The 14914-nt window shown below is 42.6% G+C and overlaps 1 protein-coding gene across 1 annotated transcript in view; it reads right to left on the reverse strand.

Annotated features, from left to right (window-relative positions):
• The window catches only part of Psmd11 (proteasome 26S subunit, non-ATPase 11), a 37498-nt gene extending 31483 nt beyond the window's left edge, over positions 1-6015 (reverse strand). The window contains exons 1-2 of the mRNA XM_075991411.1: positions 5865-6015; positions 3141-3242 (exon numbers count right to left, since the gene is read on the reverse strand). Of these exons, the coding sequence (XP_075847526.1) occupies positions 3141-3242; positions 5865-5955 (193 nt within the window). The 5' untranslated portion in view covers positions 5956-6015. The remainder of the gene's footprint in view (positions 1-3140; positions 3243-5864) is intronic.
• Positions 6016-14914: the final 8899 nt, after the last annotated feature.

A 14914-nucleotide genomic window follows, 5' to 3' on the forward strand; every position in this document is an offset into this window, starting at 1 on the left:
GGTGCACGCCTTTAATTCCAGCACTTGGGAGGCAGAGGCAGGCAGATCTCTGAGTTCTAGGCCAGCTTGGTTACAAGACAGAGCTCCAAAGCTACAGAGAAACCTGTCTCAGAAGAAAAAAGAAAAAAATAACCTTTCTTGTGCCCTTTCTCTCTGCTTCCGGTCCACCATGAGCTGAACAGTTCTGCTGCACCCTGCACCTTCCCACAACAATAAGTGAAAGCTCTGGAACCACTGGCAAAATCTACACAATGACTTTGAAATAGCCTAGACTACAGAGAGATACTCTGTCTCAAAAGAATAAAACAGACATGAAAAAGAGTAAGATAGACAAACACACACAAAACCTTATTTTTTTCTTTTTCTTTTGTTTTTGTTGTTGTTTGTTTATTTGCTCAAGGCAGGGTTTCTCTGCGTGACAATCCTGGCTGCTAGCTGTCCTGGAACTCTGTAGACCAGGCTGGCCTCAAACTCAGAGATCCTCCTACCTCTGCCTCCTGAATGTTAGGACTAAAGATGTGCACAACCATGCCCAGCTTACTTGTTTAAATTTATGCAAATTATAATTATTCTATACAAGCATGACTTGTGTATACGCATGTAGAGGTCGAGGGGGGCACCTGGCTGGCAAGTTTTCCACTACAATCTACATCCGTAGTTTGTGAGAGTTTATTATAAGTAGTCTAAACAATATTCTTTCTTTTATATTTTAGTAACTAATATATTCAGAAATCAGCTTATTCCAATCTTTTTGGGGGGAAGGGGGGAAGGATTTTCAAGACAAGGCTTCTCTCTGTAACAGCCTAGGCTGTCCTAGAACTTCATCTTCTGCAGACCAAGCTGGCCTCAAACTCAGAGATTCACCTGCCTGGCATATGCCACCATCACCCAACAGTTTGGAATAGTTTAATCTAGCCTTCTCATTACCTTCCTGAAAAGTGGAATAACATTTGCCTACTCTCTGTGTTCATATACTTCGTCCTCATAATTTCTCTGCACTTCTATCTGCTAATACTCCTTTGATGCCAACAGACAAAAACTGTCAGAGCCAAAAGAAAGGAACTTATATAAAGACCATGTGTTCTCTCTTCTCTCACCTACCTTATCTTTAATTCTCTGATGTTATTTTATCTTTTCTGTTTGAAAACCATTTTCCTTCCTAGAAAAGGCAGAAGTGAGACATGAGCTAAGGTGTCTGCCTTACCTCTAGCATCTGCTAGCATTATTTTCTCTAAATACTATTCTTACCTCAACAGAGGAACACATGATCTGAACTATCTGTTTTTAATCTCATTTTCTATTTTAGACTATTACTATTGAGTGTTCATTCTTATACACATTTAGTTTCTTTCCATGTTTGTATATTCCTTTAATTTCATAAAAATCATACTCCCAGTATCATGGGAATTAGGATCAGAATCTCCTTCTTAGAACCTAACAGACTCAGCAGATCTTTTTATCAAGTCCTGGGAGAAAATTTCCACAGACCCTGAACTTAGGCATCTTGTTTGCTAATGGTCAGAATTACTTTCAATTACTACTATACATCAGACCTTATCTTATTCATTGGCCTCCAAGTACTATTTTCCACCAGAAATCCTATCTTAAACTTTTTAGGTAGGGTACTTAGCATAGTGCCAGGTAATTATCAAATGCACAATAAAACAAAACTGAACATTAAGGGGAAAGACATATTTTCAAAGCTAATATTCTACAGAAGTCTTATCATATAGTTAATTGCACAGATAGGTAAATTAATACAAGATGCTCCAAGACTTAGGATTTCTGCTCTGTGAATACCGACCCACAAAGATCAAACTGTCTTAGGAAACAGTAAGTGGACAGAAGAGCTTTTGAAGACACTGTATCACATTAGAGAGGGAAGACTGAAGAAGACAAGCAGGAAATGGGGTTTCAGAAACCTCACTAGAGGGAAATTATTGAGAAACATTCACTGTATATACTAGATAAAAAGGTTGGTTTCGTTAGGGTTTGAGTTTTGTTTTTTTTTTTTTTTGAGACAGGATTTCACTATATAGTCCTGATTGTCCTAGAACTCACTATGTAGACTGAGTTGATCTCAAACTCACAGAAATTAGCTGCCTCTTCTCCAAGGTGTTAAGATAACAGGTATGCACCATTCACATCTTTTCTTAACTTTTTACTGATTGAGCCAGTAATTAGAAAGACAAATTATCATTAATTACAGATCTTTATTTACAAGCTCAAGAAATTTTATTATACTATCTAGATACACCACTCTGAGCTTACTACATAAACTGAAAGAAAGTAACAAATGAAGTGACTTCCCAGAACCCACTTCATTCTAATCAAGTAATTCTAAATTCAACTTAACTTCTTTTATGATTTATACTATGCATATGAATGTACATCTGTGTACCATGAGCATGCCTGGTGCCCTCAGAGGTCAGACAAGGGCATCAGATCCCCTAAGACTGTAGTTACAGATTATTATGAGACGCCACGTGGGTGCTGGTCCAGATCCCCTACAAGAGCAATAAATATTCACAACTCCTGAGCCATCTCTCCAGACCCTCTAAGTTCACTTTAAAGAGACAAAAATTACCCATTTAAGTTTAAGCACACTTATTACCATTTTACTGATCACAGGTCCTTTCTAGTCAACAGAACTATCACCTTAAGTCCAGCCAGCCAATGGTTCAATTACCACTAACACACCTGAATAACAAAGTGCAAAAGTCCCCAGTACCAAGGAAGAAGTCTTAGGAAGGCACTACTTTATGTCTTACTCATTCTACATCAGAAAAAGTGAGTCACTTAGATACAATCCAAGCCCTATTTTCAAATAAAGAACTCTCTTTAAATATACCAGAGCTAGTCAATGAAATTGCTGAAGACTGCTCCTGCCCACATGTAAGGAAATACAATGATAATTCAAAAATAAGAAACAAATCACAGATCACTACATTCCAACAAAAACAGAACTTTCCCTCACCTGTAGAACAAATTCTACACTTTTCTGTTACAAAATTGAAGAACAACAAGTTGTTAGGAAAATAAATGAACTGGGTGTTAGGTACAGTCTGGTGTTCGGAGGGAAACTCCGCCTGATGTTTCAGACAAAAGCATTATAGGTACAATCTGTTTTTAAGACTTACCAGCAGCTTGTCCAGTCTTCGCCAGGAGAGACCCCAGTTCAAGGATGCTCTGCTCTTTGACCTGGACTGCCTCCTCATCATTTTCTTGAATGTCACGTTTCACTGAGAAAAGTAAATGAACTCTTAAAATATGATTTAAAAAAAAATGAAGGGAGCCGGGAGGTGGTGGCGCACGCCTTTAATCCCAGCACTCGGGAGGCAGAGGCAGGCGGATCTCTGCGAGTTCGAGGCCAGCCTGGTCTACGAGAGCTAGTTCCAGGACAGGCACCAAAGCTACAGAGAAACCCTGTCTCGAAAAACAAAAAAAAAAAAAAAAAAAAAGAAGGGGAAAATTCATCCTTAAAAGAGCTATTATTAACTCTACCCTATTTCCCAAATGAAACTACCAAAGCTACGACTCAGTGGTTAAAAACACTGACTGTTCTTCCAGAGGACCAGGGTTCATATCCTAGCACCCACACAGTGGCTCACAACTATCTGTAACTCCAGTTCTAGGGGATCTGATAGCCTTTTCTGACCTCTAGAGGCACCAGGTATGCGTATGATATGGAGACAAAATATGCATACATATAAAATAATAAATCCCAAATGAAACCACCAAAGAAATAAGGGCTTAAAAAGGTAAAATGCCCAAGTATCTATAGAACATGCCTCATAGTAAGGATAAAAAAATACTCTGCTGGGCAGTGGTGGTGCACACTTTTAAACCCAGCACTCAGAAAGTAGAGACAAGAGGATCTCTATGAGTTCAAGGCCAGCCTGGTCTACACGAGCCAGTTATGGTGATGACCCCCATGCTAGACACTATGTTGTATGAAGATATTTTTTAGGAAAATGCCTGTGCATTTACCTACCATAAACTAAAATCAAATTATAAAGTTATTGATGACTATAACCAAGTCTTTCAACAAACTTTTAAGTCTATAAAAGCTTCAACTAAAGAATGTTATTAGGAATAAACAATTCTATAAAGCAATTCTAGACAATTCCCTACCAAGCCTTGATGTGACACTCAGTAGTTACACTTAGGAGAGACTGCTGCCTCATAATGGATTGAGGTCCTGTTAAAATAACTTTCTGTCTGTCCCACTTTCAACTGTTAATAATTATTCAGCCACCCGAACCTCAAACAGCCTCTCCACAGCCTGCAGTTCTGGTGACCATGGCTAGTTACCACTGCTCTTATAAACCATCATGACTTGACAAAAACCAAGACTTTGATACTTCATGATGGAGTCTGGGAAAAGTAAGGCTGTCACTCATCATGACTCAAGCCTGCTCTAACAGGGAAGCCTGCTGGGGACTGTCCTTTAGTGAAGTGAACAACCAAGAAATACTCTAATGCAACGTTTATCAGTAATTTCTACTTTCTCAAAGGCAAATGAATTAAGCACAAAGCACAAAAAAAGTTCAAACTCACGCTCCTCAGATCAGTTCTAAATATGAACTGTGTTCACATAAAAACACCTATGGAGCAATAGTTGGATGACTCTGGCACTCTGTTCTACGGCTGACTCGGGATCAAAACTTCGAAAGGCACACGATCATTATTCCTTCAAAATGCACTGTGATCACCATTTCCGCTCCTTTTCTAGTACCCCGAAGATAAAGACATCAAACTCTTGTCCTTTCTCTGTGCGAGTCTTGATAACTGAAACTCGGCAGACTAAGTCAACACCAGCATCAACATCCTGGGAGTCCTACACCCACCTGCACTCACTACTTGTTGAGCTAATCCCAATCTTCCCGGGCTACACTGCAACGATCACATTAGCACAAGGAGTTCATGCCCTACCCGAACTCTCCAGGACTGAGGAAAAAGTAAAAAGCCTTCTCTGCCATTGTCCGTTTATTTCTGTTCACACCTGAATCCCAGTAGAGAGCGAGCGGCCGAAGGCTCCTATTTCAACTTTCCTGTTGCCCTCAGTTGACAATCACACTACGATGTTAAAATTTTCTTTTCCTCCGGCAATGTGCGGTCGGCCGGTTCCAAAGAGTTCCCTGAACAACAGACAGCTAACTCTGAACTAACTTCAACCCCTACTGGGGAGAATTAGTCACCTCCTCTGTCCCGGCGGTCCCACCCCGACACTTCGCCTCCTCACAGTCTACACCGGACAGAGGACCGCCTTGGCCAGCTCCCCCAAATGCCAGTCTGAGGTGTGTGGCACCCCTCAACTTCCCAACCCCAAAAAGGCCCTCGTTTGCTGCTGCCGGGGAATGGGAGTGAGCAGCAGTGCCCGGCGTCCCGCGGAAGAAAACTCCGAGAGAAGCGCTCGCGCTCCCACCCGGAGCAACCTGTGCTGATAACAACGGCGGGAAAAGCCAGTCCTGTGCGGCTGTCGCCCAGGTCACTCAAGAACGCACTCTGCGACCCGTGTGTAACCAGCAGCGGCTCTCAGCCGCGGGCCAGCTCGTGCGGGCCACAACCCGGGACCCTAAGGGGTAGTGATCCCGGCCCGGCCCTCTCTCCACGCCGCGCTGCGCCCACCGTGAGTCAGCAGCCAGCGGGTGGACGCGCGGGCTGCCTCGGGGCTTCCCGCCCGACTGGAAGCCATGGGGCTTCCGGGGACCCCGAGCGGCCTGCGCCCCCGGCCCGGCCCCCCTCACACACAGTGAGTCAGCAGCACCATAGCCGGCTAACCCGGCCCCTCGCCGCCGCCTCCGACCGACACAGGCCGTGCCGGGCCGGCGGGGCCGCGGGGACGGCGCGAGGACCTTTACCGATGGAGTGGAGGATGTCGATGGAGGCCTCCCGGTCGGTGCTGAGTAGGGACTGAGCTCTCTGGAACTCCACCACCGCTGCGGCCGCCATCTTACCGCTCTCACACCGTCGCCGGCCGCCGGCGCCGGAAACACACACCCGGAAGGTCCGCCCTCGCGTCCCTCCCCCCAGGGCCCCCCGCCTCCCTTCCCAGGGCACTCCGGGAGTTGTAGTCTCTGTTGGGCGGGTGAACCAGGAGCGTCCCGTCAGTGGCATGCGAGCTCCCCAGCACCATCTTGCGGCCAACTCTGAGAAGACAAGACCGAAGTTAGTCCCTACCTGCCTAGGTGGTCAAGGGAAGCAGCTTGGCTATCTTTAATAGTATCCACATTCGACCAGTCATTCATAGCCACAGATGACCTTTCAAATTGCCTGTTGAATGGCAGGGAATAGCACCGTTCGGGTTCATTCAAATGTCTTGCAGAAAGGACACACACACACTCCCTTCCTGTGCTAATGAAATCACCAGCGTCATAGTACACTATCTTTCCCAAATAACCATTCCATCTTCGGACACAGCTTCACATACTGAATTGAAAATCATCTTTGGCCCACTCATTCCATCTAAACAGTTCTTGAGATTCACACGGATGACTCATCCCAGCTTCCCAGCTCAACAATAGAACAAATTTTTTTTATAAATTCCTTCAACTGTAATCAGATATCTGTGAAAATATCAAGGAAAGAAAAAAAGCACATTTTATGTGACCACTAAGATTTAACCTAGGAATGTTGCTAAAACAATACCGAGAGATGACAACCCAGCCATGAAATAGCTGTGCTATAAAAGAAACTGTAAATAAGACCAACATCACACTCCTGTGTGATTGGATTGATCAATTTTCTTTTTTGTTTTAAAGATTGGTTTATTTAGGGGCTGGAGAGATGAATCAGCGGTTAAGAGCACTGGTGGTTCCTCCAGAAGATCTGGGTTCACTTCCCAGCACCCACATGGCAGCAGACAACCGCTGATAACTCTACCTCCAGGGGACCTGACACCTCGCAAAATACCAATTCACATACAGTAAAAATAAATAAATCATTTTTTAAAAAGATTTATTTTTTATGTATACAGTATTTTGTCTGCATGTACTCCTGCAGGCCAGAAGAAGGCACCAGATCCCATTACAGATGGCTGTGAGATGCTGGGAATTAAACTCGGGACCTCTTGAAGTCAGCCAGTGCTCTTAACCTCTGAGCCATCTCTGTAGCCCCTGGATTAAACAGTTTTCATATCTGTCTCCTTTTATTGATCAATGCTTTGTGAAGAAGATATTAAACTCTTTACTAACTAAGGAAACTGAAGGGAATAGGTGATGTGGCGATGTCCTAATCTGGCAGCTGAGAATGGGTAGGGGAATATATTCCTAACCCCAGTAGGTTTTCCTTTTTTCAAAGATTTATTAATTATGTATACAGTGTTCTGCCTGCATGTACCCCTGAAGGCCAGAAGGGGTAACCAGATCTTATTACAGATGGCTGTAAGCCACCTTGTGGTTGCTGGGAACTGAACTAAAAACCTCTGGAAAAACAGCCAGTGCTCTTGCCCTCTGAGCCGTCTCTCCAGCCGGCCCCCCAGGAATGAACACTGGATGATCTCATCAAGCTGGTAACAGGATTCCTAACTTTGTTGTGTCACATGCACTGGCTTCTAAATTCTCTCAACCCCGAAATTCTTCGTACCTCAGTGGAATACTCTGACTTTGTTTTCCCTCAAAGGAGGCTTTTCTTTCTCCACCTGGTGGAGAGCTAATGATATTATACTGGATTAATTTGCTGCTGCAGTCTTTAAATCTTTTATTCATATTTACTTCTGTCTGTATGTGGGAATTCACATGCCATGGCTTGCATGTGGAAATCAGAGGACAGTAACCCCCATCACAGAGATTGAACTCAGGTGCTCATGCGGGCAACAAGCATCCTTACCTGCTGTGTCATCTTGCTGTGTATTATTTCTTTTTTCTTTTTTTTTAAGATTTATTTATTTATTATGTATACAACATTCCTGCCATGTATGCTCGCGTGCCAGAAGAGGGCGCCAGACCTCATTACAGATGGCTGTGAGCCACCATGTGGTTGCTGGGAATTGAACTCAGGACCTCTGGAAGAGTAGTCAGTGTTCTTAACCTCTGAGCCATCTCTCCAGCCCCCTGTGTATTATTTCTTTAAATTGGTTTTTGAAGACATGGATTCTCTGTGTGGCCCTGACTGTCTGGAAACTCACTCTGTAGGCCAGGCTGGCTGTAAACATCACCTGAGTGCTGGGACTCTTTAGTGTGCCACTGTTACCTGGCTCCGTAGGTTTTCTTGGCCATTTCAACTGAAAGAACAATAGGCTTTGGAAATAATGTATTTGGTATAAATCATAGGCTGACTACTAGTAGATGTTGACTTCTAAGGGATCTTCATCGCTTTCATCTTGAGCTTTCCTATCTAGAAGACAGGGGTAATAAAACCCAGCTCACGAGGTTGCTGTAAGAATATGAGCTAATATGGGAATCTTATGACAACTGTTTTCTTCCTATCTAATGTCTTCCGTACATAATACTATACAACAATGGATATCGCAAGGAGCACAATCTGCTGGTCAGTGATCAGCTACTAGCTACACTGAAAGCCTCGTCTCTAAACTTAAGTAGACTACAAACGTAGTAATTTTCAGAAATGTTAAGTTCTGGCCATGACCAAAAGTTCACACTCACCTTCTTGCAGTTGTCCTGGCCTCTGTTCTCCCGGCTTTGAGACTCTTCCTATCTGCTTTGCCTGTAGCTAGGCCCCAGCAGCTTGACAGAGTCCGGTGAGGTCTCCCCCATGCCAAAAAGCATTGCAACCTCTGTTCCTACGGTTCCACTTCTCCACCTTCATCCCATCGCTCTTCCGCTTCTCCATCTGCTCAGTTGGCTTTTTTTTTGTCTCGTCTTCTTTCTTCTACCTTCATCCCCCATCACTCTCACCTTTTGCCTTTATGTCCCTTAGATTTCAACTCAAAGAACATTCAACTACGAGGCTTTCTGGCCGGGCTGTGGTGGCGCACACCTTTGATTGCAACACTTGAAAGGCAGAGGCAGGCAGATCTATGAGAGTTTGAGGGCAACCTGGTCTACAGAGTGACCAGGGTAGTTACAAACCCGTCTCGAAAAACCAAATCCAAAACCAAAATAATAATAAAATAATAATAATAATAAGGCTTTCTGCACCATTCTGTTAAAAGTGATGTCTTAATACTGCAGTTCAGCAAGCATCACCTCAGTCCGTCTACTTCCTTCCTCCAGAAGGTACCTTCTCTCTCTGACAGTTGGCGTTCTGACTCCTACAACAGCGTCTTACACATGGCAGCCAAAAATGCATGTTAGATTAGTGCCTGAGAGAATCTCCTGTCTCAGGCTGCAGAGATGGCTCAGAGGTTAAGAGCCCTGGCTGCTCTTCCAAAGGTCCTGAGTTCAATTCCCAGCAACCACATGGTGGCTCACGACCACCTGTAATGAGATCTGGTTCCCTCTTCTGGCTTGCAGCAGGGATAGGTACAGGCAGAACACTGTGTACTTACTAAATAAATAAATCTTAAAAAAAAAAAAAAAACAGTGTAGTGAAACCCAGTACTGGGGAGAGCTTCCCAGACACGCCACGCCCCCCCCCCCCAGGATCTCAAGGTAGTTCCGGTTGCTTTGAGAGATGATCCAGACCCATGTCCTGGAAATAAACCTAATGAAACCCACATAACATAAAATCTGCTCTTAGGTTTTGTTGGTTGGTAGTTTGGGTTTGGAGGTTCATTTAGTTTGGTCTCGGGGGGACTGGGTTTCTTTGTAGAGAATCGCTCTGTAGACCAGGCTGACCTTGAACTCTGAGATGTGCCTGCCTCTGTCTCACAAGTGCTAGGACTAAAGGCATGTGCCACCCCCCCCTAAAAAAATCTGTTTTTTTTTTGACAGGGTTTCTCTGTGTAGCTTTGGAGCCTGTCCTGAAACTAGCTCTTGTAAACCAGGCTTGCCTTGAGCTCACAGAGATCTGCCTGCCTCTGCCTGCCAAGTGCTAGGATTTTAGAAAATTCTTAATAAACCGGGCGGTGGTGGAGCACGCCTTTAATCCCAGCACTTGGGAGGCAGAGGCAGGCGGATCTCTGTGAGTTCGAGACCAGCCTGGTCTACAAGAGCTAGTTCCAGGACAGGCTCCAAAACCACAGAGAAACCCTTTCTCGAAAAACCAGAAAAAAAAAAAGAAAATTCTTAATATGTTTTTAAGCGTACACTACTATACTGTTGACCATTTTCATCTTCTATGGCGGGGATTTCCAACCCATTGAACAGAAAACCTGCATTGCCCCATTGCTGCAGTCCCTGGCAAGTCTGTCCTCCCTTATGTTTCTGATTTTTGTTGGCCACTATGTGCCTTGCCTTTGTGGGATTTGCTATTCTAGTTCTTTTGTAGCTACCTAACTTTCCAGTATGTCCTCCAAATTTGTCTACAAATCAATCAGTATCAATAAATATCCAAACATGAAGCTCTTGTATTAATTATTGACACATTTTTAAGTTAGCATACAAACTAATTGTTTTAATTATAACAATTTCATAAATATATCATTGTACTTTGCCATGTTTAACACCTTAAGTAGCCTTCCTCACCCTTCCTTCTCCTGGTTCCCTTTCCTCCCTCATACAGTCCTTTCTCCTTTCATGTCCTTTGAGTGTGTGTGTGTTTAAATTTAGATTCTACATGAGAGAAAATATGCCACCTTTATTTTTTTTTCACCCAACACTGTCATCTCCAGACTCATTAATTTTCCTACAAATGACATAATTTCATTTTCTTTAGACTGAAATGGTATATACATCTTAGCATATTTTCTTAAAGTCTATCTGCAATTGCTAACCTCTGGCAAAGGGAAACCTGTTTTCTCCTGTGGAGCCTGACTGGGTATATCCATCTCTAACTGGCCAACATAATGCAAACTCAGTGGGTATTTTCATAAACATTTTGTTTTGATTTCGGCTTTTTTTTTGTTAGCCTTTTGCTTTTTTTTTTTTCATTTTTGTGAAATCTCTGTTGTCCAGGGGTATTTTGTTTTGTTTTGAAAGAAAGGGACAGAATAAAAGCCACACCTGAAATCCCAGCACTCACTCAGGAGACAGACCACTGACAGTCTGGTCTATAGAGTGAGGACCAGGACAGCCAGGGCTACACAGAGAAAACCTGCCTTGAGGGAAAAACAAAAAAAATAACAAAGAAAGAAACAAAACCTTAAGTAAGCCAGGCATTGATTGTCATTGTGGCACACACCTTTAGTCCCAGCACTCTGGAAGCAGAGCCAAGCAGAAAGCAGACCACTTGAGTTCTGAGTTCTATGGTCTACATAGCAAGTTCCAGGACAGCTAGGGCTACCTAATGAGATCCTATAAATAAAAAAAAAAAAAGATAGATAAATAGATGAATGAATGAATGAATAAAAATTATACATAAGCGTTAAAAAAATAGATCCACCATAGATACTTAGGGATGAATAGCCCTTGCTTTCGTCTCTGAAATTCACTTTTAATCTTGTGTGTGTGTGTGTGGTTTTTCAAGACGGGTTTTCTCTGTGTAGCCCTGGCTGGCCTCAAATCCAGAAATCCATCTGCTTCTGCATCCAAAGTGCAGGGATTAAAGGCATGTACCACAACACCTGGCTTTATTTATTTACTTTTGGTTTTTCGAGACAGGGTTTCTCTAACAGTCCTAACTGTCCAGGAACTAGCTCTTCTGACTTTATTTTTAGTACTTTTCAATATTTGTGTGTGTTCGGGGGGGGAGGGATATATGCACAAGGCACAAAAACCAGAGATATTGTATCCCCTGGAGTTATAGGCATTTGTAAGCTACCCAACACAGGTGCTGGGAACTGAACTCGGGCCCTATGGCACATTAAGTGCTCGAACCTCTATCCATGATGCAATAGTTTTAAAAACTTGAGGAGCCACAGATTTAAAATCACCACCACCACAACATTCCTAGTGATAAGTTCTCTCTTCTAATCTCATCAAATTTAATTCTAGCATACAACATATACACTGTAAGATACAGATTAGACTACTTCTCACCAGTAGAAATGGCCAAATACTGGGGGAGGAGCCTGTTTGCAGCAGATGTACAGATTGTTATCAATAAGGGATAGAAATCTGAGTATTGCCAGGCAGTGGTGGCGCACGCCTTTAATCCCAGCACTCGGGAGGTAGAGGCAGGCAGATCTCTGTGAGTTCGAGACCAGCCTGGTCTACAAGAGCTAGTTCCAGGACAGGCTCCAAAACCACAGAGAAACCCTGTCTGGAAAAACCAAACAAAAAAAAAAAAAAGAAAGAAAGAAAAAAGAAAAAGAAATCTGAATATTTACAAGCCATTACATCAGATCAGAATACTTAATACTGTTGTTGTGGAAACTTTTAGATCAAGCATGTGTTGGGTGGGTAGATGGCTGGTCCAGGTTTGAATTTTTTTAAGTCATTTTTAGCCCTACAAATTGAATAAAAGTACGTGTCAAGAATGCTTTAAGCCAGGTATAGTTTTATCCCAACACTTGGGAGGCAGATACAGGCAGATCTCTGTGAGTTGGAAGCCAGCCTGGTCTACATAGTGAGTTCCAGGACAGCCAGGACTGTTACACAGAGAAATTCTGTTTTAAAAAGACAACCCCTGCCACCACCACCCCAAAAAAACCCTACCACTAATAAAAATCCATTGAATGCAATTTGTGTTGCCCAAATACTCTTAGGTGTGGGTGATCCCCCATAGTTTTTATTTTGAAACAGGGTTTCTCTATGTAGGTCTAGCTGTACGGGGAAGATCTAGCTGTACAGGGAACTCGATACCTAGAGCAGGCTCATCTGGAATTCCCAGATAGGTAAATGCTGAAAATGAAAGGTGTATACCACTATGCCCATACTCTTAATTAAACTTGTTTCTTGTTTTTGAGATAAGGTTTCTCCATCTATCTTTGGCTGTCCTAAAACTTGCTTTGTAGGCCATACTGCCCTCGAACTCAGAGAATTACCTGCCTCTGCCTCCAGAGTGCTGGGATTAAAGTCATGTACTCCTATTTTTCAACCTAATTGATATTTAGACATTTATTCATTGTTTCTGTGTGTATCTATCTGCATAAATAGGTAAACACTTGTGTGTGACTATGGGCAAGTGCACAGGAGAAGTTTAAATTTGGCACCTTCCTATATTGTTCACTACCTTGAACCTGAAATCACCAATTGGATGGACTGGATATCCAGAAAGACCCCAAATTCCACTTGCCTCTGGCGCCGAGCCCTCAAACTGTAGCTGAGTTCGGCTTTTTTCCCTGGGTTCTAGATAGATGAATTTAGATACTTATGTTTACAGATCCCCAGGATCTAGCCATCTCTCCACCTGTTTTGTGTTTTTGTTTTTTTTTTTTTTTTGAGAAAAGGTTTCTCTGTAGCTTTGGAGTCTGCTGTGGAACTCGCTCTGTAGACCAAGCTGGCCTCAAACTCAGAGGAGATCAGCCTGTTTAATCCAAAATGCTGGGATTAAAGACATGCACTGCCACTGTCCAGCTACTTCCTTTTTTAACCTCTTGGTTCCCAATTGCCATTTTTCTACAGAGCCCATCTTCAAACAAAATTAAACTCACAAGCAATGTACCTTTCTAGATGCACCGTGAGATAGGGCAAAGCAATATTAATTTCTAGATAAAATTGAACCTAGCTTTAGCTTTCAGATAGTCTAAAATAGCTAAAATTTGATGGAAGTCATATTTTCTGAGATTTTGGCTGTCTCTATTAATACTTCTCAAGAAATGACTTCAGCATTGCCTATAGAATGAGTTCCAGAATAACTAAGGCAATGCAGAAAAACCCTCCCTCAAAAAATCAAATAGAAAAGCAACCTTTTTACTCAGAGATCTTGTTGACCCAAGATACTGTCTTTACGCGGTATGTGGTACTGCAACTTGCCATTCTCTAACAAGATAAACATTCAAGACAGCAAAAAAGCCTCGCATGGAGAAAAAAAGTGTTTGATTTTTATACTACTGGCCTCCTGTTGTCTTCTTGGCAGAAATACCTTGCAATATCAATTTTTACAATTTAAAAAAACTGCTTATCATGGGGCTGGAGAGATGGCTCTGCAGCACTGGCTACTCTACCAGAGGACACAGGTTCAGTTCCTAGCACCCACATGGCGGCTAACAACTCCAGTTCCAAAGGACCTGAAAATCTCTTTTGGCCTCTTTGGACACTATGTATGGGGAGCAAGATATTCGTACAGGTAAACACCCACATACATAAAATCTAACAAAAAAAATAACAAGTGAGGTAGTAAATAAAAATTTACTTGTTTCTATGGGTGCATGTGCCTGAAAGGCATTCAGAGGATACTAGATCACTTGGAACTACATTTGGACTAGATGTTTGTGGGACCACTCATATCTCGTTGTAGATACTGGGGTCTGAACTTCTGTCCTCATAATTAGTGCAATAAGAAGAGGCATCTCTCTAGCTCCTGACCTGAGATTTCCAGGTTGTGATCCTACTGAAAGAACTGACAAAGTGCACACACACTGAGAAGTGAAGTAAACTTTATTCAGAAGCAAAGTGACATTCCAGATCTGATAACCTGCAAGCCAGCAGGGCTCTATTGCATTAGAATACCCAAGGGAATGGTTTCTTGTCTATGTTCTCATTTTATGAGGTCAAGGAAGAGGAACTGGTTGTTGAGTGGGTGGTTTTCTGTTTAGAAAAACAGGCTTGAATTATGTAAATCTTTCCGTGATGCATCTGACTTTAATCATATGCACACAATTATGTATATGCATAAAATGACAAGAGTTTCCCATAAAAGTTCAACCAGAGAATACAGTTTGTTAATAGAGTATGTACTAGTTCCAGGTGTATTGGCCATGTCTTTTTAACCAGAGATATTCTAAAATGTTTCAGTGGAAACTGACCAAAAAAGGTGAATTACTGAGCCAGGCTTGGTAGTGCACTCCTTTAATCCCAGTACTCAGGAG

This window comes from Microtus pennsylvanicus, chromosome 11 (assembly GCF_037038515.1).
Source record: "Microtus pennsylvanicus isolate mMicPen1 chromosome 11, mMicPen1.hap1, whole genome shotgun sequence".
NCBI classification, from domain to species: domain Eukaryota; kingdom Metazoa; phylum Chordata; class Mammalia; order Rodentia; family Cricetidae; genus Microtus; species Microtus pennsylvanicus.